We start from the raw sequence: 27,999 nt of genomic DNA, 5'->3' as shown, positions 1-27,999 counted from the left end.
TAGTATGTCCCTTTAGGGATTGCTTGATGTTAGGTAGTGACATGCTATAAAAATCAAAGTACAAGTATATATCCCTTGGTTTTCTAATTAGGCCAGACCAATAGTGGTTTTTTTTTGTTTTTTTTTTTTCTCCTTTCAGACACTCTGGTAGATAAATGGGAAAAATCAGTTTTGTCAGTGTTCGTAAAGAGCCTGGAGCAGCAAGGTAGCCTACAGGTGTTCCCAGAATTTTTTTTGGAAATTATTATGTAAATAAGGTGGCTTGCTCAGACTGAGCCAGCTGCCTGTTAGTAAGTTGCATATGGCTATCATCGTCTTGGAAGGAAGTGGCACCAAAACAAGGCCTTCTAAATGTTGTCTGGGAGTCTGTAACTTCAGTGAAAGGTGCTGCCAGAGGAACCTGTGTTGTCCAGTGGTGACGCATTTCTTCTGGATCGTTTAACAATCTTCAGCTATTTTTCTGCACTTCTTGTAACTGTCCTGTACTCAGCAGATGGGGATATTGCGTACTAGGTACGGGGTGATACAGGATGAATGCTGGGTACCCTGCTGTCCTGTTATGACAAGCTAGGTAAGTTGGGTACTGAGAAACAGATCAAACAGATCCAATCACAGATGGGATTAGTGTTTTGTTTTTTTTTTAAGCAGGATCAGTGAAGTAGTGATATTAAAAAACAAAAACAAAACATTATAAACAGGCATGAGGACAGCTATATAAATCTGTAGGGTTCTCCCTGACTTGCATATCTTTATTTACGTTTATTTAATTATAATCAGTAGGTGGCTCCAGATGCTGTTTTACTTGCTGTAATAAATCAGAGGTACTCAAATTAGCTTGTTCCACAACTTGCTTTAAAAGATTTGGTGACAGCCTAAAAAAAGAAAAAAAAAAAAAAAAAAAAGAGCACTGAGTGCAGTAGTGCGTTAGAGAAAGCAGTGCCTTAGAAAAGTTGCTTGTTTCCCATGATGTACGTGGTGGTTGCAAATGTGACGTGGAGGTGTGTGCGTTTATTTGAATACTGGAGCCAACACAAAACTGGTTAGCTTGGATGGAAACGTTAGTGCCAGTGCAGAGGCCTCAGTGCGGGTGGGGGATTGGTCAGGGTCTAAGTACAGTCTGGGTTAGTCTGTTGGCATTTCTTGCTGTCAGTGCCACTAACACTTAACCTAACTAGAGTGAAGCTGGTTCAGGTGCGCGGAGAAACTGCTGTAGTTTTAAGTATGATTCATTTTGAGCTGCGCTTCCCTGATAATTCTAGAACAATTGCTTTATGAAAGACAGTAAGTAACCCAAATATGAACTGTCTTTGTTCTCCCAACATCAGTCTTGTTTCCCTCCATTAACTTGTTAAGTCAATAACAAGCCAGTTCGTATCTAGGGATGTCAGCAGAATGAGGGGATGGTTATTGACCTCAGTGGAACATATTGCCCAGACAGTGATTAAGATAAAGATTTCTCTGGGTATAGTGTATGGAGAAAACTACAAGATGCTACAAAACCCCTCCAAGATCTCATAAGTCTTAAGGGAAAACAAATGGATGCATAAGAGGTCAGTATGAGAAAACTGTATTAGGCTTAGTCTTCTCAGAAAGGAGAACAACTAGAAACTAGGGTGCTGACAAAAAAAAAAATTCAAAATCCTAATGTGGAGTGGGAGAGAAAATGCGGGGTTTATTTTTTAACCATATCAGCTTGACAGTAGGTAAGTCCTATGTAGCTATAAAAAATGATTTTAATGGGAAAGATAGCTGTATATACTTGAAGTATGGGATAGTTAGTGGTTTCCTATTTTGAATAAATCTTTTTTTTGTATTTTCCTTGAAGCAGGATAAACAAACCATTGAAGTGTAGGTGTTCACTGGAATATAGAGATTTCAGTGTCTGTTGGTTTTACTCTAGCAAATGGTTCAGGTGATTGCAGGATGCTGACTTTTGCAAATAAAGAAGCAAAATCCTCATAATACTCAACGACCAGCAGCTGGTCTTGGGAGACTTCAAGGTAAAAAGTAAAATGACAGAACTTGACAGAATTCCTAAGGATTCTGGAACAGCCCTTTGATTTGCTTTGAATGTGTTAAGGGCTTTGACTCTGGTCTCCATCAGTGTGTATCAATGCCAAATTTAAGAGTGACTTTGGTATTACAATGTTTATATACTGTGTCATAATGAGCATCTGATTTAAAAGCAAAGATTTTTAACGGTAAGTTGTCTATGGCACTTGTTTAATTTGTGCCTTTCAGGAAAGGTATGAATTCACAGTTAATGCACTATGGTTTTTAAACACAACTTCTGCAAAAGAACAGTACTTTAATTTACGTTGTACTGAAGTGAAATGTGACAAGGGAATGTTTGTAAGAAGGATTATATAAAGTATCTTGCTAATCACAAATTGTGATACGTTTGAAATGAGATTCATAATCAAATGTATTTCCGATCCTACTTAGTGAAGAACATTAGCCCAAGCAGGAGTCAAGCAATAACTCTGTTTCCAGCTTTTGTAGAATGGCAGCCCTGACCAAGTTTGATTCCCCATGGCTCTTCCTCCCATGCAGCTTCACTGTGAAGATGCTGGCGATCCCGTGCTGCTTGTCCGCTGTCCTGTGTGCTGCCTCCTGTAAGCCCCCTGCTAGCTGGAAGGAGGCAGCAAGTGCTGAGGCTGCACCCAGGCCACCCGCTCGCCTGTGGGGTGCATGTGGGGTCAGGGCTCGTGGGCAGGTGGATTGGTGGAGGCCAGCCGGGGCTGAGCACATGGGGAAACATTCAGCATTCCCGGTACTCCTCTGCTAGGAACTTTGGTTTGACAGCAGAAGTCCAGAAAACAAGCTGAAAGTGGGTGAAGGACTCAAAATTTCAGTGGAAACGAGGATTTGTCATCTTATTTAAAAGATACCATATATGTTTTTGTGTGTGTGTGTATATATATATATATATATATAATGTGATGTGGTTTATCCAATGGCTAAGCTGACTTGCATAAAAAGAGAAACTGTTTTAACTTGTGCTCTGTTTGCTCTCTAAGAGGTTGAAGCTTTTTGTTGAGAAAAGTATACAGTATTTGCTGCCATGTTGTAACATGCAGCTGAATGCTGACCTTACAAAAATGTTTTGAGCCAGTGAGGCCTGTATTACAACTATTAGTTACTACTGTACTATCAGAGCCTTTTGAAAGAACTTAAGCTTTTTTATTAAAAAAAAAAAAAGGCAGAGTAATGTCTCTTCAGGTTCCTCAGGCAAGCTGAGTTTGTAATTTGGGGCTGTATTTCTGTGCTCCTTTTTCTTAGAATTATTGCAACTTCCATTCAGGTTGAACTCAAGCGGCGGTGGTGTGCCTTCTGATTCCTAGTTCAATTTCAGCTGAAAAGAATACTAAGAATGTGAAAAGGTTTTGGTAAAGTTGAGCAACGACTCAGAAGGAAGAGAATCCTTCCATCCCACCAGCTCCCTTTCACAGGTTCTTACCCTTCCTAAACCAGATGGGTGTACAAGTGAGTAATTGTTATACTGGAATAGCAAGCTGAAAAAGCTTGCATAAAACTTAGGTGAGCTCCAGAGCTGTTGCCGGAAGGGGCGTGGGTTTGGGATAGCTTGTTAGGGTGCCAGAGGGCTGCTGGATCTGTTCAGTGGGTTGTTGGCCTCTATCCAAACCTTGTTTTTCTTAAGCAACAGGGGCAGGTAGCTGGATGCTGCACAGAAGCCATTGCAACGGAACTGATCAATAGGCTCCAAAATAACTTGGATGCTGCTAAGGAGATAACAAATGTGGGTTCCCTTTATCTGCAGCTGATCGTGAGCATGTGGAACCTGAGTTGCTTGTATAATTAACGGTCTAAGGTTTCAATTTATATTGCCAAAGGGCTAATATGTATCATCCTTATGATTGTTCTTTCATTTGCATAATGTGCAAATTAAAATACCGCTAGAGTTGTAATGCATATAAGGTCATGCAGCTAAGCACAATTTTTCTTTCATCAGGAAGAAATTTATCATTCCAAAAAGTGCTAAAAATGATAAAACACACTTACTTTTGCTATATGTTTAGGATTTTGAGATGAACACAATGAGACATAGCTGCAATTATTGCTAACTTGTATGTGTGTTACTTCCATAAGTATCCCTTAACATTTGTAGATAGTACCAAAAGGAAGTCTTGTCTTCAGTACTTCTGAGACAATTATTTTAACTTTTTAATGTAACTCTGACTATCTGACACTGTTCCTTTTTTGGTGGATGCTCAAGTTGTTTGTCAGTGACTTGTGAGCTGGGAACATGCACCTTTAAAAGATCCCCATCTTTTATATAAGAGGGGAGTAAGAGTATTAAGAGGAGATAAGAGTATAAGAGGGGCAGTTGTTGCAAGCTTGACACATGCTGTAGTGAAGAATGAAGGTTTTCTAAAACTTGGTAAATATGTAGGCCTGAATGAAATAAAGTGAGTACATTTCTGAAGTCAAATTGTCGTCTTATGATACTGCTGTTTGTTGTTGACTATTTTGTACGTTATAATGTAAGTCATCTTTTGCGTAATGGGCAACTGTGCTAATTTGTGGGTGTTAAAATAATTGCAGTGCTTACGGGAACAGCTGTTGGCCAAAGCTTTCAGTTGTTACGCTCTGAATGATAGAGCTTTTCAGAAAATGCTTGCTTATCTCAAAGTATGAGAGTGATCCAGTACCACGTACATTTCTCTTGGTCCCTCTTCTACCTTATCTGTTTGTGCTGTGAAACCAGACTGCTCTGGAACTGCTGCCTGCCGCAAGTTAGTGTGGGAGGCCATGGAGTGTTGTAGAGGAGATTTCTGCCACACACTTACCAGGAAATGTTACTGAATGAGAAAATAAGCTAAGGCCCACCTTAGGTCAGCCTCCTCATGTTGATGTAATACTTCTTTTTTCCTAGTTGTCCTGAGAATGAAGGGTTTTGGAGGTGTCACATCAAGTCATGACAACTATATTGACCTTTTTCAGGTTTCTTCAGAACAAATAAGAAATCGTCACACTTCAGTCCAGTCTAGCTTCCCTTGTCAAATCTGACTCCTTATAGACCAAATATCTGTTCTGAAAGTAAGGCAGCAGAGGAGTTCTGGTGTTCTTGCTGGCATCAGACTGTGTGCTCTGTGACACAGTGATTGCAGCTGTGACAGTGATGATGCAGCAGAAGATAACTGAAGTTACTGCAGGACTTACCGACTTTGCAGGAGGCCCGTTTAATTTTCTTGATAGCAACCCAGGTTTTATATGCTACTGGGAGTACAACATCGTTTTATTTATTGGATTTTAATTTTTTTTGAGTCCATTCCAAAACTGTGTGCTTTAGCAAAGTGAAGCTGTGTGCTGCTGTCCCATGGTGGATGCACAGTTCTGCATGTAAGATATGATCTTGCTGTCAAGGGTCAAGAACAGTTCAGTGATACAGAAACAGGTGCTGTCTGCTTGACATCTGTGTGGCATTGATAAGAGCGAGCTCGGTGAATCAACACCAAGTAGTCCTTTGGATTTACTCATCTCTCTGAGAGCCTGAGCCTGGAGTCATCAGCTGCTTTGTGCCTCTACTTGCCACAGACACTGTTGTTAGTCTTGTACCTGAGCTGACTGATCTTGGTGTTTAAAACAATCACGAGTTTGTCTCCGCTGCTCCTGGGTGAACAGCTTCTGCATTTCGATTGTTCTGGTAGTTGTGTGCTGTCTTCTGTTTCCACCAAACTCGCCTTGCCTCTCTGTGCTGTGCTTTTTGCTGTGGGAAGAATGAACAGAAGTTGTACATGACAGAGAAGTACCTGCTGAAGAGGAACTGGCTGCCTCTGTAGGGACCAGAAATGGTGTGGTCAGGTTACTTTCAGGAAGCCTTGTAAACGGGATCATTTTCCTAATGACGTGCGCTGAAGTGCAAACAGTTCTGGCTTAAACGTGACCGTGGTGGTGGTGTGAGGAGGGCAGGCAAGGCAGGATGCCGTCCTCTGAGCCAGTGGTGCTGCTGCCGCCTATGGCTGCACTCGGCAGCCTCTGGCAGGGCTCTGCTTCACCTAAAAGTTCCCCTTTAAGGTGACCATTTTCTTAAGCTGCCTAGAAAGACTCTGAACAGCTAATATATGTATTTTTTATTTATCTCTGTCTAGAACAGTCAAGTGTTACCAAGTGTTTGAAAGATGGTTAGTACTGGGGGCAGCATTATTAGGTCTGGTCAAATGCTTGATCCTAAAACCCCTCGTAGTGATTATCTGCACAAAGAAGTTAGTGACATGCTATGCTCTTTCCTAGAAGTGTTTAGCAAAGTAGTTGGTCTGATGCCCATCTGTGTTATCACTGGACAGGAAAAGAAACCTCTTCTGGCAGAGGGACTTCATTCAGAACTGGAACCCTGGCTTGGGTTTGTTTCTGGACTTGGCAGGTTGGGTGGGACGTAGTGACCGGTGACAGCCACTTGTCTGCAGGCTGAACTACAACACGATGGGAGCTGAGCAGGCCTTACTGTGCGAAGCTGTAACCTTCAGACCCTTGTTTAGAAAGCCAGTGCCTACGAATACAGGTCTGCATACAGGGCACGTATGCAGGTCAGAGACAGCAATCAATCTTACTGTGCCTTTACCTGCTACTTGGAGCTAATTTTTATTTCATTAGGTTTTGTGAACCAGGAGACTTCCTTTGCAGTTGAGAGAGTGACGTCTAAAGTCGGTTGTTTGTGACCGAGTAGCTTGCAGAAGGTTGTAAGCAAAACGGTAATACATTTGAAGCCTTTGTAAAGTGCGTGCATGGCTGTAACTGCTGCTAGATGGTAACTGCAGTAATAAATATTGCAGAGAAACTGGATCGCTTTGAGTTCTCTGAACAGTTGGTATGGGATTTATTGAATTAGAGTTCTGGGAAAGGCATGAAGAACGAGTTACTATGACAGAGCAGGAAGAAAAAGATTTTGGTTTAGGTCTGCTATCTGTGCAGTGGAAAAAACTTGCACTGAATTAGAGCAACTTAAGTGAAATATTAAAAGTCAAGACACCAGGAGACTCCTGGACTGCTGTAACTAATTAGGACTTGACTGTTATGTATCTTTTCATTTACTTTTGGGAATGACAGAATTGGGCTAATAATTATTAAACAAAAAAAAAAAGAGTGAAGTCAATCTGCAGCCATCCCTCTCCACTCAGGAGCTTAGTGAGAACAATTAATTACTGAAGGCAAACTTTGAGTGTGATCTCCATCTGTAGCCCTGTGCTAGTAGAAAAGGTGGTGAGCAGCCCGACTTCATTGTCAGGTAGGGAGCAAATGCAGAAGTCAACCTCTTAAACAGCTGGGAGTTGTGGCTGTTAATCCTCTCTCCCCTGAAGCCCCCTCTTAGGCTGAACAGCTCAGTTTGTCTTGAATTGCACAGCCCAGCTGAAGAAGGCCTTGCCTGTCATGTGTTCTTGCTGTCTCTTGCTTTTCCCGTTGAGCTTTTCATTCAAGACTAAAGACACCAAGAAGTAGTCCAGTGGCTTTTCTGTAAAGGAACCTCTGCTACAGAGGAATTCCCCATGCTAGAATGGAGTAAGCTCTTTGAGGCATAGGATGTGGCAGCCGGAGTTGGCTGTTGAAAAATGAACCAAGTGGTCATAATTTAGGAGAAAATCAAAAATTCTAAAATGAATGAAAACACAGTATGTTGGACTGTAAATAAATAGTAGCTCTGCATTGATCAACTTCCTAACATGACTGTTGTACTAGAGAAACTATAAAACTGAACCTGAACCCCCTAATTTTCAGTTAATCTCTGAGGCTATCAGCACATTTTTAGTTAGTATATGTTAAAAAAAGTTTAAAGTCAGATTTAGTGTGCCATCAAGTAATTGTGTTAGAAAAGAATTTTTAGGGCACTTGTAATCTGAGGAGTGAATAAACAGAAGGCTAGACTCTGCGAGGTCTGTGTATTCGTTTTTGTGACTTAAACAGGTAAATCATTTATCACTTGTAGCAGCACTTAAAGTATAGCCAAGGTCATATTTTACTTTCATGCCGTGTACTATAGAACTGGTTCTTGAAGTACGTTGACTACACTTTATAAGTTGAGCTGAAACATGCATGAGAATCATGCTAAAGTTGGAATGAGACAGGAATGAAAAGGGAACTAAACGGTGGATTTCTGTAAGACATAATCGGAGTATGGCTTCTGCGTTAGGCTGTCCTGTGCCTCTACAACACTTTCCAGTTGGTACTGTTGGATCCTCTGTTGAGGCACGTGTAGGAGCCAGGCCTAAAACTAGATGTGGAAATAGCGATAAACTTCTCCGTCTAGGAAAGACAAAACAACTAATGGAAGCGGAAAGACTTGCAAATCAGAACATGAGTTAACTTGATCTGCATTACGTTGTCCAGTCAATGAAAATAGGTGGTGAATGTTAATGAAACATCCAAATTACACTTAGTGTAGGCTGGCTAATCCATAGCAAGCCGTGGTGAGGCTGACTTTGTCCCTGCTTAACTATGTTGTTAATGAAATTGGAAGCAGCAGGTTATGGCTGTGTGTTAGGGCTTCAGAAATGTGAGACTTTGTGATACTGGTTGCTATTCCAGTGAGGAGGAGGCTGTAATTACTTGAATGAAATTTAACCAACACCTGAACAACTGTAGTTGCTGAGGGCTTATTGCCAAATGTGGATTTGTACTTAAGTAGATAAAATTACATGGACTTTGTACTGGATTGTTTAACAGATTATATTTCTATAGTGATAGTGCAAGATAGCAGTAGGTCACAGTCCAAAAGTAAGGTCCTGAAGAATATTCACAGCTGTGGTGTTAATGTGATTAATTGAAAACTTCATAAATTCAGGTTACAAATGCAAAAACAACAAAGCCAGCTTTCAGTGATGTAGGTGTAAAGTCAGTGTGAGGTCTATGCAGTGCTAATGGTCTTTGACAGTAGTGCAGGCAATATTTGAGTGGGGTCTGCACTTCTTTCACCTCTTCGGCTGCTGCTTGGAGCTTGAAATGGTCCCCGGCCTCCTACAGTCTGAAGTAGTGACAAGTGACGTGCACTTATGCTAGCAAGAACTCTTCATCCTGGTTATCAAGCTAAGAACTGTGTCATAGTAGGCAGCCGTTCACCAGCAGATACTGAATGTGATATACATCTGTCTGACTGCTGTATTGAGTAAATAGGAAGTCTTACGTGAGGCTTGATCGGTGATGATGGGTATTGAGCACGTGGATACCGACAGCAGCTTGTTCTACTTTGAAAAACCTCCGAAGAGCCTTGATCTGAAAGCATTGATCTGCTAGCCTCTTAGGTCAGCTCATGGACATGCAGCAAGGCTGTGGAGCAACTGGTAGCCTGATTACATGGGCAAGAGTGTGGGTGGAAACAGGCATAACTTGGAATCCTTATTCTTATGCAAGAGGAGAAGCTTGTTCCCTGGTATAATGCAAAAGCTGAATGTCTTTGGGGGGCTGAAGTTGCAGCTTCAAAGAGGTTCTTTGACAAGTTCATTTAAAGTCTTGGCAGTGTGTTTGTTGCAGCATGAAGTGTATATGGGTAATGCACAAGCTGACTTCTGCACCTTGCTTTTCTTGGGAAGGATGCTGATCATTGCAAAGGGATTTGAACAAGATAGCACATCAATTACAGGCTCTTTATGCAGTGCATGTAATTTTATGTTGGTATTGAAGTTCTTGCTTGTGGAAGTGATAACCTGGAGATGTGGCTGATGTGCTGAACTCTGGGGTTAGAGGCTTTTGGAAAAGCTTCAGTGGGATACATCTATTGCTTAAGACTGTGTGGAGAGCAATGGATTTCTATGAAGCCAGGACGAATCTTTTCTTTTAAAAGCCTGGGTAAGCAAATGCACTGTTAATAGTTATAGAGGAGCTTTGGACCTGAAACCTTGGAGGAACACTCGTTTCCAGTTAAAAACATCTGGAGAAAGGTAATGATTTGTAGAAATGGAGTGTTTGGAAACAGTTAATGTAATTCATGTGTCCTCTTTGCTTGTCTGGAAAAAGCTTTTAGAAATGACTGCAGACATCTGCAGTGCTCTTTAATATTTGATGGGCTTCTACAATTCTGCTTACAGAAAATTCATGACCTGCTCTATTTCTGAGTCTGGTTTGGAGAGGGCATGAGTAAAGAGGTTAGATGGATTCCTTATCTTTGTATTACAATATAGCTATTAAGAGACTTAATGTTTTATTCTAGATTTCCTTGTAAAATGTTTTTTTTAATTTTCTTGTGTCTCTTAGGTCTGTGTCCAGTAGATAATTTCTAGGGATCTGGAACTGAATCGCGTTCTGCCAGGATGCTTGTTTTGCTCATGTTTGGAATAAAAGAAGTTTCGCTGCCTGATGCTGTTGAGATTCTTATTGTCAAAGTAGTTATTTTTAAAGCCATAGGGAGACCTAGCACTGAGATTGCTGAGGACCACCTCAGCATGCCTTACGTACAGAAAGGCTTTTAGTGAAAGTAGATGCAAGCCAAGCCGAATGTCAGATCTGTAACAGGCTTCAAGGCATGATGCTTTCAGTTTGAGGAAATCATGGAAATGTGAACTTGCTTTGTCTGTGGATCCCTTGAGCTTCCTGTTTGACATGCTTTTACCTTTTTCTTTCCATTTCCAAGCAAAGGGAAGATTGTTGAAAACTGATTTATCTTCATCACATAGCATTAGACTGCTTAGAAAGTAGTTGGGTCTTCGTGGTAGTGAAGTTATAGAAACCTACTGATGTCACTTTTGTCATCAAGTCTGGAAAAAGGAGAAAATACACTCTGAAATGTTTCAGAAGAACCGTTTGTTCATAGCATTTCTTCCTGAGCTAATGAGAATAATGCTGAATTTACATAGTAAAATTCTCTCTTCTCAAATGCATTCATTTTTTTTTACTGTGCTCTGTTTAGGGGCATCTTATGTATACTGTGGCTGCAAGATACAACAGAACTTCAGTTGTAGAAAGCGTGTCTTTTGATGCTTCAGATGACCATGATATGTATTAGCTAAATACACAGTGCTGTATTTCCAAACTTTTAACAACATTTTGGGCAGTGCAGACTTAATTCTGTAGCTGATGATGTTGGTTCTCCTTTCCATGGGTAGCTCTGATAGCTGTCTGTCTGTATGTAGTCTGTCATGCAGAGTAGTGCAGATGGGCTGGGGCTGGTCTGGCCAGGCATCTGTAACATCAGCTGAGCGTTATTACAGTAGTTCAGGTAAAGTTATTCTGAAAGACAAAGAAATCTATTCCAGGGTTATTTCAGGTTACAAAATCCTTGTAAGTGACATCTGCTGCTTCATGGCATGGTTGCGATAACAGCAGCTCCTTCCCCTGATAGAGCAAAGATGAACATCTGACAAAATTCTGTGGTGCATGCTGTGATCTCACTCCTATGCAGCAGAGGCAATCTTGCAGTGACAAAGTTTGAGCTTCTTTCTAGAAAGCTTTTATATGGAAAATATCTGCAGTTTAATTACAGTGGCAATAGTTAAGAGATAGTAATGTCTGAAGATTTTTCTGAATGTTTGAATGCTTGCTTAAATTAGTGAATATTGAAAATTGAATGTGATGAAAAGTTTGTAATCCATGATGAAAAAGGCCATCTGCATTTCCAACAAATACCAGAGCTCTTTGCTTCCTAGGATCACAGATCACAGATTTCTAGGTTGGAAGAGACCTCAAGATCATCGAGTCCAACCTCCGACCTAACACTAAGTCCTCCACTAAACCATATCGCTAAGCTCTACATCTAAACGTCTTTTAAAGACCTCCAGGGATGGTGACTCAACCACCTCCCTGGGCAGCCCATTCCAATGCTTAATAACCCTTTCGGTAAAGAAGTACTTCCTAACATCCAACCTAAAACTCCCCTGTCGCAACTTTCGCCCATTCCCCCTCGTCCTGTCACCAGGCACGTGGGAGAACAGACCAACCCCCACCTCTCTACAGCCTCCTTTAAGGTAACTGTAGAGAGCGATAAGGTCGCCCCTGAGCCTCCTCTTCTCCAGGCTGAACAAGCCCAGCTCCCTCAGCCGCTCCTCGTAAGACTTGTTCTCCAGACCCCTCACCAGCTTCGTTGCCCTTCTCTGGACTCGCTCGAGCATGTCCATGTCCTTCCTGTAGCGAGGGGCCCACAACTGAACACAGTACTCGAGGTGCGGCCTCACCAGAGCCGAGTACAGGGGCACAATCACTTCCCTAGACCTGCTGGCCACACTGCTTCTTATACAGGCCAGGATGCTGTTGGCCTTCTTGGCCACCTGAGCACACTGCTGGCTCATATTCAGCCGACTATCAACCAATACTCCCAGGTCCTTCTCGGCCAGGCAGCTTTCCAGCCACTCATCTCCCAGCCTGTAGCTCTGCTTGGGGTTGTTGCGCCCCAGGTGCAGGACCCGGCACTTGGCCTTGTTGAACTTCATGCAGTTGACCTCAGCCCATCGCTCCAGCCTATCCAGATCCTCCTGCAGAGCCTTCCTGCCCTCGAGCAGATCGACACACGCACCTAACTTGGTGTCATCTCCAAACTTACTGAGGGTGCACTGGATGCCCTCATCCAGATCATCGATAAAGATATTGAAGAGGACCGGCCCCAGTACCGAGCCCTGGGGGACACTACTAGTGACCAGCCTCCAACCAGATTTGACTCCATTCACCACAACTCTTTGGTCCCGGCCATCCAGCCAGTTTCTAACCCAGCGAAGCGTACGCCAGTCCAAGCCCCGAGCAGCCAGTTTCTCGAGGAGAATGTTGTGGGGAACGGTGTCAAAAGCCTTACTGAGGTCAAGGTAAACCACATCCACAGCCTTCCCCTCATCCACCAAGCGCGTCACTTGGTCATAGAAGGAGATCAGGTTCGTCAAGCAGGACCTGCCTTTCATAAACCCATGCTGACTGGGCCTGATCGCCTGCTTGCCCTGCAAAATCTTAACGTTGCAATTATTATTATTTTTTCTGTAGAACATCCACATTAAGGAATTCCATTTTCTGGGAGCTTAGATGAATTGTAAGCCTCATGTGCTTGTTGTTTTCTCAGCAGTAACTAGTGGGAGTGAGTGCTAAGGCAGTAACCATGGGCAGTGCTCATTCTTTGCCGTGGGATCTGGTAACGTGCCAAACTTCATGATTTTTCTTCAAGTCATTTTAAAAACAAGTAAATATCCCAAACAAATCCTGAACACAACCTTTTGCTATTTTCTGCAATTAGCAGTAAATGCTAATTACCTTTCTTCACGATGTTCATTCTGTTGTGCTTAATTCTGGTCAAAGCAATGTGTTTGGTATAATGCAAGAAAGAAAAGTAAAACTAAACCCACAGATGCTCTGATGCTGTTACCAGTTCTTTGCTGGGCTGTAGGTGAATGTAAGTACATGCTGACACTGCTCACTGGGCTTGGTGTGTGTAGATAACCGATTCAACGTCAGCTTGTGTAAGAGTCCCTGAGATACGGACTGAATGACTTAGTGGATGTTCATCAGCTTATTGGCACTGTAGCTCTTGGCAGCATCAGTGCCTCCTTCTATCTTGCACCTAGAGATCTTGGTGGTGAATGAGTTCAACAACCAGAGCTGGTCAGGAGGTAGATGTTGACTTCTTTTAAGGAACTGTTTAACTTTCAGAAGGTAGGTGATGCGATAGCAATGGAAATGTCAGTTCTGTAGCTTTTTCATTTGTTTTTCTCATATGTAGATTATATCTGCCTGCTAGGGACTGAACAGAGGCAGCACAAAGTGTTGGTCTCAAACATAAGTAGTGGAATTACAAATGAACAGGGGCCTTTATGAATTCTGCTCTATCAAAAGGAATATTGTCAAGCTGCTAGAAGCGTCCTGGCTCTGGAAATGGAGTAGGAATTTTGATGAACTTCTGAGTATTCAGGCTATTCAGAAGAATTGGAGCATTTCATTTTTGCGGGAACTTCGATGATTAATTGAAAGTATTTATGTGCTGGGAACTGCAGTAAACTAAGGAAAGGGAGGGAGCTCTATAACGAGGGGAAGAACATTCGAATTTCGTCCAAGTGTTTTACTGTATAGTTCTAATGTAGTTTTACACGCTTAATGCTTTTCAAAAATTAAATTTCTTGTGTGAATTATAAATGAAACTTGGCACTTAATGGTGGATGAGGATTGTTTCTACTGTAATTAGCAATGATTATGATGGTCTTGTCATATGGAGATTGGCAAGTGAATGGTCATGCTGCATTTTTTCTTTTCTTTGTTTAACTGGCAATATCTACTGTCTAGTGGTGGAACAGAGGCAAGATGAGTAATGTGCTGCTGGCAGGTCATTCGTGATGGATGGGTTGTACCTGTGCAGGAGAGAAGGCATAAATATTGCTACTGATCTCTGAAGGTAAAAAATTGATTCCCCTTGTGAATCATCTCTTCTATGGGGAGGAACTATGCTGGTGTGAGAATCTCTGCCTAAGTAGCAGTTACCACTGCCAGTACCAGAACATGGACTAATCGTGCGGTTAAGAAAGTGAACAGAAGGGCTTGTGCATCTGTTTTCAGTTGAACTTTGTGTACTCATACCATTCCAGTATCGTCAGGCATGGACTTCTATAAATAGGGATATGGCGAGTTAATTAGCAGTAATCATTGGTATGTTAACCAATGCAGAAAGGCTAAATCGGGGTTGTACAGGAGGAACTACAATACCAATAATGCTGGGGATGTTTGGAAGCAGGTGAATGTTCAGGTGGGTGATTTTCCTGCGGTAGCGCTGCAGTGGAACTGAGGCCAACTTGCAAATGAGGTTCAGATCTTCCAGTAACACTGTACTAAAGAACGTAATTTGCTAATGTGTGTCCATGGGGTAGGACTCCCATAAACCGTAATATTGGCTCTAGGCTCAAACATCATTTTGTTTTTGTCATTTAACAGAGAACACAGCTTAATGGAAAGTACAATACTCTTTTAAATGTAGCTAATTTTCTCCAGTCAGAAGAGCAAGTATATTATATTTCATAAGAGGCAAAGTGACCTATAAATAAGGCATTTGCTATGTATAGCAAGCAGGATGTTTTATTGATCATGAACTTTGATTGTTAGGAGTATGTGCTGCTGGGTTGGGGGGGGACAGGAGGGAAGCATGTGTGCTATTGGTTAATATTCAGCAGTGAGTATGGAAGGATTGCTTTTCCAAGCTCGGGAAGCTCCATCCTAACAGAGGAAGTCGGGCAGAAGTGTTGTGAGGCTTGTGTGGATCAGCAAGCTGCTCCCGGCCAGACTCAGAAGGGAGAGAAGGCGGCCTGCCGGGGGGGGTGACATGGGAAGAACAGCGAGACTGCGTGCGAGCGTTCAGGGATGAAGCTGGAAAAGCCAAAGCCCCGGTGGAATTGAATCTGGCCAGGGATGTCAGGGGCAACAAGCAGGGCCTCTGTAAGTATGTCAGTACCAAAAGGAAAAGGAGTAGAGAGGGGGGCCCACTGCTGAATGAAGCAGGTGATCTGGTGTCACAGGGAAGGGGTCAAGGTGCCGAGTGCCTGCTTTGCCGCAGGCTTGACAGGCAAGGCTGGCCCTTGGGAGTCTCGGGCCTCGGAGACTGGGGGCAGAGACTGGAGCAAGGAGAACAGACCTCCACCTCTTCTGTGGGTGGGAGATGGCCAGGTCAGGGGATCCTGAAGCAAACTGGAAACATGAAAGTCCATGGACCCTGATGGATGCACCCATGAGTGTGTGAGGGAGCTGGTAGATGGTGTTGCGAGATCACTCTTAATAACCCTGAATTGATCAGTGACTTTTTAATAGCCATAATAGCCACTTGCCCTGGTGTCTTAGTTGTAAGCCTGTGCGAATGCTCTCCTTACAGCAGGAAGTGTAGTTCTGGCAAAGCAGCAGGGGGTCAGATGGATACAACACTGAACTCTTTGATCTTGGGCTTGGTTCGTGATTTTTTTTTTTACCGCCTAAGAGAACTGCCTGCTTAATTAGCCCTAAGGGACATCTTATGCAGACATGCTGGAAAAAAATGTGAAACTTCATGTCCTCTTGGTGGCGTAATGCCAGACCAGAAAAGGACAGTTTGTATTCTGAGTTTCCTACTAGGCTAGTAGGAAGAGATGAAATGGGACCTAGAGCATCTAAACCAGCGTTAGGAAATCAGTGTGGCGCTCCCAGTTCAGCTTCTGTGGCTTGACTTGGTGCCTCTTCCTTTGCCAAGTGCTACTTAAGTGGAGAACTTTGAGCTCGAGAAACATGCTCTGCTCCTCTGAAATGTTGACTTCATTCTGAGTTGAATCTCTTCAAAAACAAAGCAAAGTTTGTTCATTCTTGTGTGTGGCATACCTTAAAAGTTTTTTCGTGTGTGTATGTGTGTAAATTTCTGTGTGTCAATAAAAACATGGAGAATTTAAAGAAATAATCATCACTTTACTACTTACTTCTATGAAAAAGAGGGGTAAACTTTTTTAAGGTTCTGTTACTCTATCGGGATTCCAAGCATTGTGTCCTCACATCCACACCGTGCAAGATACCTTTGGACTGATCTAGCAGTTATCACCGTAATGAGCATCTGAATGCTTTTTGTATGCATTAGATTAGGGCAGGTACCAATTCCAAAGAAAGAAACCGTTTTCTCCTGGTCTGTGAGCTTCCCATGAGCCTTCAGGAATGTGTATTTTGCTTTGTCCTGCTGCTTTGCTGTGTGCTTGTCACAACCTTGAACAGAGCTGTGCAGGCACATCAGCTGGAGTCCTGGAGCTATGCTCCTTCGGGGGTCAAAGCCAGAGCTGTGCTTACTGAGTGCAGCGCCATATGAACAGCTTCAAATGATCCTCAGATGAAACTTTAATGGTATTCCTTCCTTCACATTTGTCTAGTGATATGGTTCATTGCAAGTTCTGGGTTACTATTTATCATGTTTTTGTGGAGTTGGAGGAGAAATAATCAGGGAGCGAATCTCACAAATTGGTTTGCATAAATCGTTTTGTTTTTTTGGGGGGGGGGGGGGGGGAACAAAAGTAAGTAATGCAGCTTGGTTGGAAAAATAAAGCTCTCTAGTTAGGTGAATCCTAGGCAAAAGTTGATGCAATAGTGTTCAAATTCTCTCTCTTGTAGATTCTGAAACTCCTTTTTTCCATTACAGTAGCATTTTTCTCCTGCCCTTCATTTTCACTCATTTGAAGCAGGCTGTTTAGAAACCGGAGGAGCTCTTTGCCGCTGTTCTCCGCAGTGGTTTTTTTGGACGTTGTTCGTTCTCTGAGACATCACCATAGCAGCATTCTAGTGAATTTTCCAGCTCAGCTTGTGGATCAGTGAGCGCTACTGTCTTGAAATTAGTTGGTCAGAGCATGTTTTACTTGCTGTATTTCAAAGAACAACTAATTCAGTTTCTTTATCGTGAGACAAAAAGGTTTCTGCAATAAGGCTTTGCACGTTCCATTTGCTAGATTGTTGTTTTGACTTCAGTGTGAAAGTTTAAATGTATTGCATTGAAAAAAAGCTTGTTCAGTGGCATCTATGCTAACTGTTCCTAATTTAGGAATTCACTGAAATAGAAGTGCTTCAGGGAAAAAAACAAAACAACTATTTGAATTAAAACTCAGCATGTGAAATACCAAGTGTAGTCATTTCCTCCAAGCTAACAGTGTTTCTATGGAATAGTTGCTGTGTGAAATAGAAGCATCGTAGTGGTGCATTGGACTGCTTGTGGTGAAACAGAATTCACTGCTTCAAAGTTTTCCGATCAAATCGCTCATCCGAAAGTAGAAAGTGGAAATGCATGAAATATCTGACAGATTTTTTTTATATTTTTTCCTTGTGATATTAAAGGAGGAGCTTTGCGAAGACATGATGACTTGGTAAGAATAAATATATCAGCTTGACCATTGAGCAATTTGGTATTTTTTATATACTACTTAAAATGTTGCCCCCTTCTGGTTACTGACACCTCTGTGAATTGGATATGGGCAGAAGAATGAATTACAAGTATCTGAAGAAAGGGAAAGCATGCTTTTTTTGTTAGAACAAGTAGTTTTGATGTCTTAAAATATGGTAATACTTGAAATTAAAAATACATTAAAAAGCCAAAACAGACAAGGAAAGCTTCCAGGCACATACAAAGATCATGTCCAATAAAAAGAATGAAGATAGGAGAAACAAGATTTTGGAGACTGCCATACAGTTTCATGTAGGGTAAAATAGTATTTTTAATGTGTCGTATTTGTATTGTGTTACTTGAGTTCTCATTGGCTTCACCTAATTCTTAGAGGACTGCTTTGAAGGATCCGTGTGGATGAGCGCTGTGGGGCTGTGTGAGGGAGCAGTCGCTGTGTGCTACGTACAGCTCCAAGCTTGTGTGTTACCTTGCACTAGAAAAGATGCTAGCAATTTATTGAAACAGAAGTTATGATTGCTTCCTGGAGATAGCGCTTGGCAGGGGGCGTGTTGGTGCTCTCTGATGAGCATGTAAAGCTTTGCTTTCTGTAGTAATGCACGCTTACTGAGTGTTTCCATGCAGTCTTACAGTAAAGAGATGGCTATAAATAGCGATTCAAAACCTAACCTGGGTTTTGAGTTCAGCAGAATAAATAAATGATGTTTGGGAATTTTTTTTAAAAAAAATAGTAATATGTCATGATTTATTCACAGTTGAGAAGTTGTCTGTCATTTCGATGACCAGCTGTGGAACTGACATGTGTAACCAGCAGTGCTGGCAAGTAGCTGCATCATTCCTTATTGGTAATAAGGTCGTGTTGAAGTACTGCCAGGTTAGCATGCTATGTTTCGTTTAATGTGTGCATGAATTAAAAAAAAAATTAAATAATAGGATTTGTAATTGAAACAATTAACGTTTACATAAACTATATGAGGATTATCACAGAAAACAGGTTGTAAGAACATTGAAGGCTAATGGTGCTTTTCCGGTCAAAAAGGAACTGAACTATTCATGATGCTACATGGGGAGGAATATGTTTAATATGTTACTGGTAAGGGCTGTGAAGCTTAATGTTAAATCACATTGGTCTCTTAAGAGTTAATTTTATAAGTCAGTGTAGGAGTGGAACAAATACAGACAGCGTACACCTGGCTGACTCCAGTTGCAATCCAAAGATGAATTTACTTGCCGCTACCAGTACAGGAAATTTTGGACATCAGAAACCGGTAGTGTGTGGTGTATTGGCTTGTACCTTCTGGTTTTTGAGTTGAAACCTTGAATTCTCCTATTTTACTTCCTTAACAATTTTTTTCTGAAATTAAAAAGTAAAAAATAGAACTGTGTGAGATGGTGTTTTTGCTGGTGGTTTTTTTCTTTTACAAGTAACAACTCTCACCAGTAGGTGGAGGTAATGAGATATGTGAATCAAACCTGTCCTGTGAGGCTGGGATGAGAGCTAAGTGGTACACAGCAGAAATGAGAGCGGGTACTTCGTCTGCATTTCATTGGACTAGTAAAGAAATTAAGAAGGCCTGTTTTTAACAGGACTTGAACTCAAAAAACACTAAGTATTCCTGCATCATGTGAATTTTTGTAGGTTTTCTCCTTTTCCCTCGTGGTTTGTTCAAGTAATTAGAAGCTTTTCTAACGGCATGAGTCATGATGAGAATTGGTTCTCTTAGAGCAATTTTCCAGTGAGCCTCCTGTTTTATAACATTTCATCCTCCTTTTTAAAATTAGATAACAGGAAGGAAACTGGTTTTGCTGAATTCAGGCTCTTTAGGATACATGTCTAAGTAGTTCAGAAATTGAGCTCGTGGGACAAGCCTGTACATGAACTGTTCACAGTATAAAATCCTCTCGCTACCTTCAGAACCGTCCTGTTATGACCCTTTCTGATAGTGGGATGTTCGTAATTGTGGAGATGACAGCAGCTGTGCCAGCACCATGCTGCCATTCTCTTCAAAGGCATCAGGACAGTCTTTTTAAATCACTGTTGAGGATGATCCTATAAATCAAACTTGTGTTGCAGTTCCCATAGCTGCTTTATAGCTCAAGAAAATGCTTGCAAGCAGTTCTGCAAGTGGAGAATTTAAATTTACGTAGTTTTGTGGAGGCTTTCAAAGGGCATTAAGACAGCTTGAAGTCTAGGAGCTCTCTTATGTTCTGTGCTGATGCCTTTTAATTTTAAAACCTGAGGTTATTCCCAAGTTGCCTTGTGTTGTTGCTGCAGAGTATGAGATTTGAGCCATGGGAACATTACCAGGAGGTAGCAGCAGCAGTGGTCTTCAGCACAAGGCTGATATCCCACCAGAGACATCATTAATGCGTTGGACAGAGAGTTCAGTACCCTGCTCCCCAACTATTAAAACTGCTTCCATGAGAAAAGTTGCAGAATGTATGGCTATTACTTGCTTAGAGGCCAAGGTTTAAAAGAAAAAAAGCGGAGATTGCAGTCAGCAAGTGAGCTGTATGTTTAAGGAGTAGACTGTTCCCAGACCAGTTTTAATTAGTGAGATGCTTATGAGCACGACTTCGGAGATTTTCTGTGAAGAAAAAGTGCGTGCCTGAAAAGTAAATAGTATTTCCCTAGAATTGTCACCAACTTCATGAGTCAGCACCAGCTTTCTTCCTTGTCTGCAGAAGTAGAACTTGCCATAAGTTAACTGTCCTCTGTCCATCCATCTCTCTCTCCTATGGCCCCGTGACTTGTATGGCTTATATATATTGTTTTGTGGAAAGTTACCACTGAAGATGAACTGTTTTATGGCAATTATGCGTTCTCTGTGGAATAAATGACCTTGATACAAGCAGTTCGTGCCTGGGGAAAAAATAGGTGCATGTCTGTATTTCTCTTATCCTGTTTCACAGCTGTGTAAACAACTGCAGACTTTGTAGAAGCTTGGTCGTGCAAGGCCATGTGGAAAATGATGCTCTGAAAGGCGTGGTATTCGATAGGGAAATGTGCAAAGGGGTTTCCCCCAGCAGGAAAAGGTGTAATTCTAATTTAGGGATCTTCTCTCAGAATGTATGTCAGGGTACACCTGTGTTCTGTAGGGCTCTGTGGGAGTCGCGGTCCTGCATGTCCCAAGAAGGCTCTCAAGGTAGGTGTTTGTCTTTTGGCACTTAAGAAGCTAAATAAAATGAGACATAAAAGTAAAGTACTGCCATAAAAATGTAAGACATTCTCAAGTCTTTCTTGCCAGGTCTTTCCTCTCTAGCCTTGTACACACAGCTTGTGTGCACAGTAGTAGAGCTTAATCCCTGGAAATTTCCTGCATCGCCTAACACTTCAAGTCCGAGGTAATGTGCAAGGTGTAATGCAGAAATTCCCATTTCGGATTGAATTATTTGTTTGTTAGGCCAAATTGTTCATTTTTGTCCCTGCAGGCATTATGCTTTGTGAGGATGGGTTCGCTGTGGCCAGGAGAGGAGTTGGTCCCCGGTTTGTGTTGGGGGGACTCCTGAGTCTGGTGGGGATCAGGGCCGGTGCTGCTATCTGCCAGGGGAGCACTGTGTGGAGCGAGCCCTGTTCTCCTTCTCGGCTCTGGCTTTTGATGTGGTCCAAGTAACCTCAAGTTCTGTTTTCTGCTTGTTCCAGTTTTTCAGGCTTTGTATGGCAAGCAACTTTATTTCTAAGAATGCAGTTTTTCTAACATCTGTTAAATCTGTTTGCTAGTGCATCACCGCAAGTTTACGATGCGAGGTGTGGTGGTCTGAGGCTGATGAATTTCGCTACCAAAGCTGCATTTCCCATTAATGCAAAGTAATGCTGGAAGCTCATCCGAACAGTCGCTTGAATTTTAAAACCATGGTCTTTGATTCAAACAAGGCGAGCAGTTAAGTACAAAAATACAGCTGTGTACAGAGGCAGGAGCCAGGCTCAGTAGCTCCTATTTCCTCTCCAGCTGGGACAGTGGCAGGCCGTGCTTTGCAGAGGAACAGCTGCGGCAGTGTGCCTCCAAGTCCACAGATTTTGGGGCACGAGGCGATTGTTAATTGAACACGCAGAGTCCTTTCTTCCTTGTCTCGGGGAAGAGAGCTTATAGAAGGCAACTGGTGGCTGTTGCAACAGAGGATGTAATGTAAAAATTGAAAGGTCCCTTTAGAAAGGTTTCAGAGGAAAGCAGGTGTTTTGGGGAGGGGGTTGAGAGCTTGAGTGGTTGGAAGTGCTACAGGGAAGGAGCCAGGCTGTAGGGAAAACAAAATGGCAAAGAGAGGGTCTCCAGCACGTGTGTCAAATGCACTAGTAGCAGAGTACTTGTAGTAGGCTTTCTGCTTTAAAAAAAAAAAGACAAATATTGCATTTGCACCAACAGTTTAAAAACGATATTTTGCTTATATGTGTGAGCTAATGTTCTTTGTGTCTGTTTGATGTATGAATGTAGCTTTGTTTGATTTGAAGGAAAATAAATCCAAACACCATGAGCATGGCAAGTAAAATAGCAAAGGTCAGAACTGTTTTGTTTTCAGGTGCTATCTGTATTCTCCTGTGGTCACTTCATTCAGGAGGTAACCTGATATGGTGTTCTATGGGTATATCCGATTTCTCGTTGGTTGATGTTTTAACACTCACAAGCCCTCCCGAAATCCCATTGCTTTTAAAAGATCTCATGTAGCACATCTAGTTTTGTGTTTAAAATTAACAATGTAGAAAGCTTACAGGTCTCTAGAGGATGTGTTTCTGTTCCCTGTTGGCTTGATCACTGCTCCTTGCTGTGTTATGCTTGTAAATACCTCCAACTTGATAAGCAGTTGTCCTGCTTATCCTCCTGGAAGCAGATGTTCCCTTTGGCCCACCTGGTTAAACTGCAGGACGGCCAACGCAGGCATCCCTTTCCTCCTTCCTCCCCCTTACACATCCCGGGCTGCTGTGCAAAAGCGCTGCACATTTGCTGTAAAGAACAAGGGGAACAAGCAGATATACCAAGTGTTTCTGAACTTGTTGTGGTGTGGAACTGTGCTTTAAAATAAGTATCGGGAGCTGAGCTCCTTCTTGTGTGTATTGCATGCCTACACGACTTCTCTTCTACCTTGGTGTCCAGGCGCTGTTGACTAAACATTAGAGTAATGGCTTGCAGTGCAATACGAGTTTACTGAACAGGAGCAAAGGTTTCTGTTTTGTACATACGAAAGCTTTTGCAGAAATGGAGTCAGATTGCAGTTTGTCTTTTTTTTTAAAAAAAAAAAAAAGTTTGCATCCATGTACTAGAATTTGGTGAAGGAAATACCTGACCTGTAGCTAGAGGTCACTTCTGAGAACTTGGTTCTCGTTTCTTTTACTCGCTGCTGTAACTTTTGGAGCTTTCTTCAGTTGTATGAAAACTAACTTGTGGTATCTTAAAGCTGCTTAACAAAATGATTGGAATGACAACAGAATATTGATGTGATAATCATCTGTTTTTTTTCATTCAGGAAAACTATGTTGCATACTCAAGTTGCTTTTCAGGCTAGCATTACAAATACTCTAAATTCTGTTAGATGAAATTATTGCTTCTGAATAAGCTGAAGACGTGGATTTAATACTGAAATGGAAGATACCAAGTTGATCTTCGGCAGCCACCTTGATGGCTTTTATAGGCATGGGCATTATTTATGAAGACATCCCTTGACTTAGGTGATGTTAATGAAATGAAAATGTTAAATGAACCTATGATTGTGTGTGAATGCATGTGTACCATGGTTCGAGAGCAACAAATAACGTTTCAGAGTATTTGTTTTAACGACACTGCTGTCAGGTAGCCCATTTCTGCTTTCTGGTAGAGAAGGAGGAGGAAGGAAAAGAGGTGAGGGAAACTCCCCTGTTGGAGTTTCAATGCGGCAGTCCATAAGCTGTCAGAGTGTGTCCCAGATGGGTAATAAATTTTCGTCTGAAATCCCATTGTAGAGGGGAGAGACAGGTCTGACACAGGTGAATGTAGCGAGAATGAGTGTGTTTTAATGTCTCTGCGTCTCCCTGCGTGCTGTCACTCAGATAAGTGAAAGAGATTGCCATGTGCTTTGGGTACACACGATTAAGACCAAAAATTTTACTTTCTGTAAGTGTGTCAGAAGAAAAGAAAGAAAAATGCATGTGTTCTCCAGCCTATTATCATTTCTCTTCAGGGTGTATTGAAAACATCTGTGTATTATCACGTGTAAACTTCATCTTATCAGCCAAGAGCATCATCTTGTTTTGGGGAGTGGATGTTGTATTTTAGCTTGGCTTTGTTTCCACGTGACTGTTTAAAACTGGGGCACAGATGCACCGTCAGCATGTAATGCATGTGCATAATCAAAAGCATGGGTTTGCAGTAAATAATTCATGTCAGCTGGGGCACTTGGTTCTGATAATGAGATCTCAGGGGCTTGGCTCTTTCCAGATGATACATGAAATATTCTTTGCTGTTAGTCATTCACACTGACAAGTACTTAGTTAGTAGGTAATAGCATTTGTGTGCTGAGAGAAAGGAAATTCCTTAAGTTTGTTGTTGCTTCTATGGTTTCTTGATGTCTGTTTTCCCTGTGTGCCTCAGCTTTGAACAGCCCTGGATGTTAAGAGTAGGTAGGGCAAGTGAGTACCACCCTGGGTTAAAATATCTAGGAGCTGGCATAGGTGGGGATATACATCTAAATTGTTTTTTTTGACAACCAGTCAAAATGGAATTGGAAATCCTCTTTGAAGGGGGGAAAGGGTGATAAATGTAAGGAGAGGTGTTGGCCCTTTTATATTTTAAGAAGAGTTGTGAGCATGTTGATGGGGAAAAAATGCATCTATTTATGTAGCCATTAAAGGTCTAGGAATGTGGAATTTCGGTTAGCTTTGGCTCCGCCTGTAGGTGAATTTCAGTAGGACAGATTAAGTAGCTTGTGTTACGTTCAACAACTGGCGGGATGTTGAGGTAAGAAGTTGCGAGGTAAGCTTTTGTTTTCATCTCTTCGCATGTTTTTCTTACCAGCTTGCATGTCGGAGTGGTGATGAATAACTATTTTTGCTCAAACTCTGATAATCTTGAGCTTTTGAGTCAGCAGACTGAAGTTTTCATACGGGAGGGTGATACAAGGAAGGACTATTTAGGAGCAGGCTGTGGTAAGTGTTCAACCCTAAAACAATAATGACTAGTTTCAGGATTTGTGCTGGTGCCTTGCACGTCTGTCTCCTATAATCTCATGTTCTGTGTGCATGATAGTAAACTTGATCACTGTAGGTTCCTCACCCTCTTATTTTGGTCATTAAGAATGTTATATATTTTATCAAAAACTGTTTTTACTCAAATCTTCCTTAGTGAATGTGTTTAACTGGCACCCTCCTTAGTGCATAGTACTGCAGTAGTCCTGAAAGCTTGTGTAATTAACAGCAAATTGGCACATGACCATGGTTTGTGTTGAACCTTATCGCATCTGCTGCTCTTGATGTTGGCTTCTGTGCATGGACGTGTCTGTTGAGGGTATTAAAGAGAAGGTCCATGTTACTCCCTTCCAGGGTCTTTAAAATATATGTCACCTAAGTGAGCAAGGAAGAGATTTCTGGAACGTCTGTTAGGTAGGTTGGTGTGTTCTGTGCTCTTCACTGGCATTCCTCAACAGCTGAAAGGTCAAAAGTGGTCTGCTGGGAGCTTCTGTGCTGCTTCTCTGCTGGCAGCCACGTTCACGTTGGTCACCTTGTGTTTAACGCTACCACGCACATAGCTGTCTGGGACACCGAACTGGAGCACACACAGAAGCATGGTTCTCAATTGCTCTTCCCTACAGCTGGTTACGGTGCTTTCAGTGACTTTCTGGTTCCCATGTTCCCTGCCCTCCCTTCCCTTCTCCTAGTCTCTGCTTATGGGTGTTATTTCTGGCAGCAGACTCCGTGCAGTGGCATTGGTAAGTATGGAGTGCGATAGGTGGGAGGGGAGTTGGACCCAGAGCGGCGGCTTTGGCCGTTGGTTTTGGTCCAGGTGTGGAGTTTTTGATCAGGTTTCGGGGTCTGCTGTGGCTTCAGGCCAGCTGGGGTCAGCATGGGGCAGCCAGCTCTGGTTTTTGACCTTGAAAGTCAGGGGCAGGCTTTGCTTCTGAGGTGGAGGGACGGAGCAAGAATGGATCTGTCACCAGCGCGAGGTACATCAGGGGGAGTGTCTCAGCTGCTGCAGGTGGAAAAAGAAAAATGGAATAGTTGCTGGATACTTGTCAAATGTCACGTTCTCCTTGAATGAGGAGCTATATGTATGCTTGTATGCCAGTGGCTTCTTTGTTTTGCTATTGTAATTAAAAAAAAAATAAAAAATGCTGGAGGTTGGGTTCCTGAAAGATGAAGAGCAAAGCTGCATGTGAAGGGATAGCTAAATACATGCATGTATCTTGCCTTTACTGTTGTCATTTTGTTACCCTGATGAGCTTTTATATTCTCAAAAAGAGCTCTAAGTATTCCATCTGCATGCTGATGATTATCCATTATAAGCCTTACTTCTGCAGCGAAGTAACCCTGGTGGGAATGGTAGAGGCACTGCTGTTACAGTGAAGGTTTCACCTATGAGTCTTTTTATTTCTTCTAAGCTCTTCTGGTAAAACATATTCTCTGCTACTTTTTGTCTGCAAATAATATTTTAAAATATTTTCTTTCATCAGAGCTGATTTTTGAGATGGCATGTGAAGAGAATTAACCCTTAGATTCAGCTGTTTTCTGCAGGCAGTGAATTAACAGAATAGGAATGCATTCTGTTTGTGAGCTTAATGTGGAGTGCTTATATCTCTCTCTGCAGAAGTGGGTCAAAGCTATTTTCTCTTTTTGCTACCAGCCATTAAGAGAAGAGAAAAATTGGATACCTGGCTTTCAAATATGCCAGACATTTCATGTCTGTTTGAACATGCCTTAACCACAAAAAATAGAAGTCCTTTCTGCTCGTGTTCTCTTAAAAGAATAATAACTTTTTAAAATTGATGAATATCTTTTCATTCAATGATGATGGTAAATTTTTCTGTGATAGAGGTGAGGTGATAATTGAATAAATCATTATTTTAAGTCTTAAAAAACACATCACACAACAGCATTCCAGGGTCTTGGAAATGCTCTTTGAATTGAACATACAGCTGTGCTTGCAGAGCAGGCACACCTGATTTGGAAATGGAACTAGCAAAATGATGTAAAAACTGATAGAAGCTGGCTTGAATTTTGTTGAAGTAGCTTAAAATACAGCACAAGACTTTTACTGGCCATCCAAATGGATCAAAACCAAATTTATTACCAATATGCTCAATCCTTGTTTGTAAGGCAACAAGGGGTAACAGCACGTCAGAAGGAAATTAAAACTAAAGTAGGAAGCACATCTTAAGTCTCTTAAGAGCATCTACCAGGTTTTTGTTCTGTGTCCCTCTGCTTCGGGGATGCCCTCAAAGCTTTGTGGTTACATTATGTGCGGGCTGCAGCAGTACGCTGAGTTAAGTATGTGATAGTAATTTTAAGGTGTTGGTTTGGGGTAAATAATGAGCTGCTACTCATTAGTGTTTTGCTAGCTTTCTTTCAATGAGGAGAAGTGCTTGGCTGGCCTTTAACGTTATTTATAATACTAATTTGAGTTCCCTGGGCTCCTTTCATCTTCCTCTGCTTCCTTGTCCCATGCCTCAAACAACTAGTACTGTGTGAGTCCAAGGGGCTTGTGATGTGAACAGAGCAAAAGAATTCATTGTTTAAAACCTTGTACAGAGAAGTAGGAAATGCTGTTTTTTAGGGGGCAATACAGTAGCAATAGCTATTAATAAATAAGTCTGGTTTAAAATCAAGCTATACTGGGTTGTTTGCCTCCAAAAGCTGTGAGCCCACGTTGGCGTGGCTGCTGCCCACCCCGTGCAGAACGACCGCCTGAGGTGGTGGTGCCTCCAAGTGGTGGTTACCCTCTCCAGATCTCCAGCCCCTATTTCTTGCTGAAGTACTTGGGGTCAGGTTTGCCACCTTTAGTGTTAGTGGGACATGCAGAAGGTATACTGTTCGAGTGCATTCTTCTGGATTAAATACTTTCTCTTTTTTTCTCCAGTGCTCTGGGCTGTTTAGATACATTTGTCTTCAGTAAACATACAAATACTTGGAGAGTAAAAGTAGCGTGGTAGGAATATGTAAATTATACTTCTAAGCCGTATCAAGCCGGACTTGTAAAACTGTCGAACATTCATGTAACTTTCAGAGTGCTTTGTGCTTCTTTTGCTATGAA

At 42.0% G+C, this 27,999-nt stretch overlaps 1 protein-coding gene across 15 annotated transcripts in view; it reads left to right on the top strand.

Annotated features, from left to right (window-relative positions):
• The window catches only part of AGAP1 (ArfGAP with GTPase domain, ankyrin repeat and PH domain 1), a 373,475-nt gene that overhangs the window by 14,755 nt on the left and 330,721 nt on the right, over nucleotides 1–27,999 (top strand). For 2 of the 15 annotated variants that reach the window (XM_080600168.1, XM_080600169.1), the window contains exons 1-2: nucleotides 20,956–24,902; nucleotides 25,296–25,355. The exons of 6 other annotated variants lie outside the window; for them this stretch is intronic. Coding sequence is in view for 1 of the 9 variants with exons in the window: in XM_080600159.1 (XP_080456285.1) it covers nucleotides 20,796–20,937 (142 nt within the window). In the remaining 8 variants the exon portion in view is untranslated. 7 more of the 15 variants (XM_080600164.1, XM_080600163.1, XM_080600155.1 and 4 more) reach the window with 5 other exon arrangements.

The sequence above is a fragment of the Anser brachyrhynchus genome (genome assembly GCF_964034855.1).
Source record: "Anser brachyrhynchus genome assembly, chromosome: 7".
Taxonomy (NCBI): domain Eukaryota; kingdom Metazoa; phylum Chordata; class Aves; order Anseriformes; family Anatidae; genus Anser; species Anser brachyrhynchus.
This window is presented reverse-complemented; position numbering and strand designations above follow the sequence as displayed.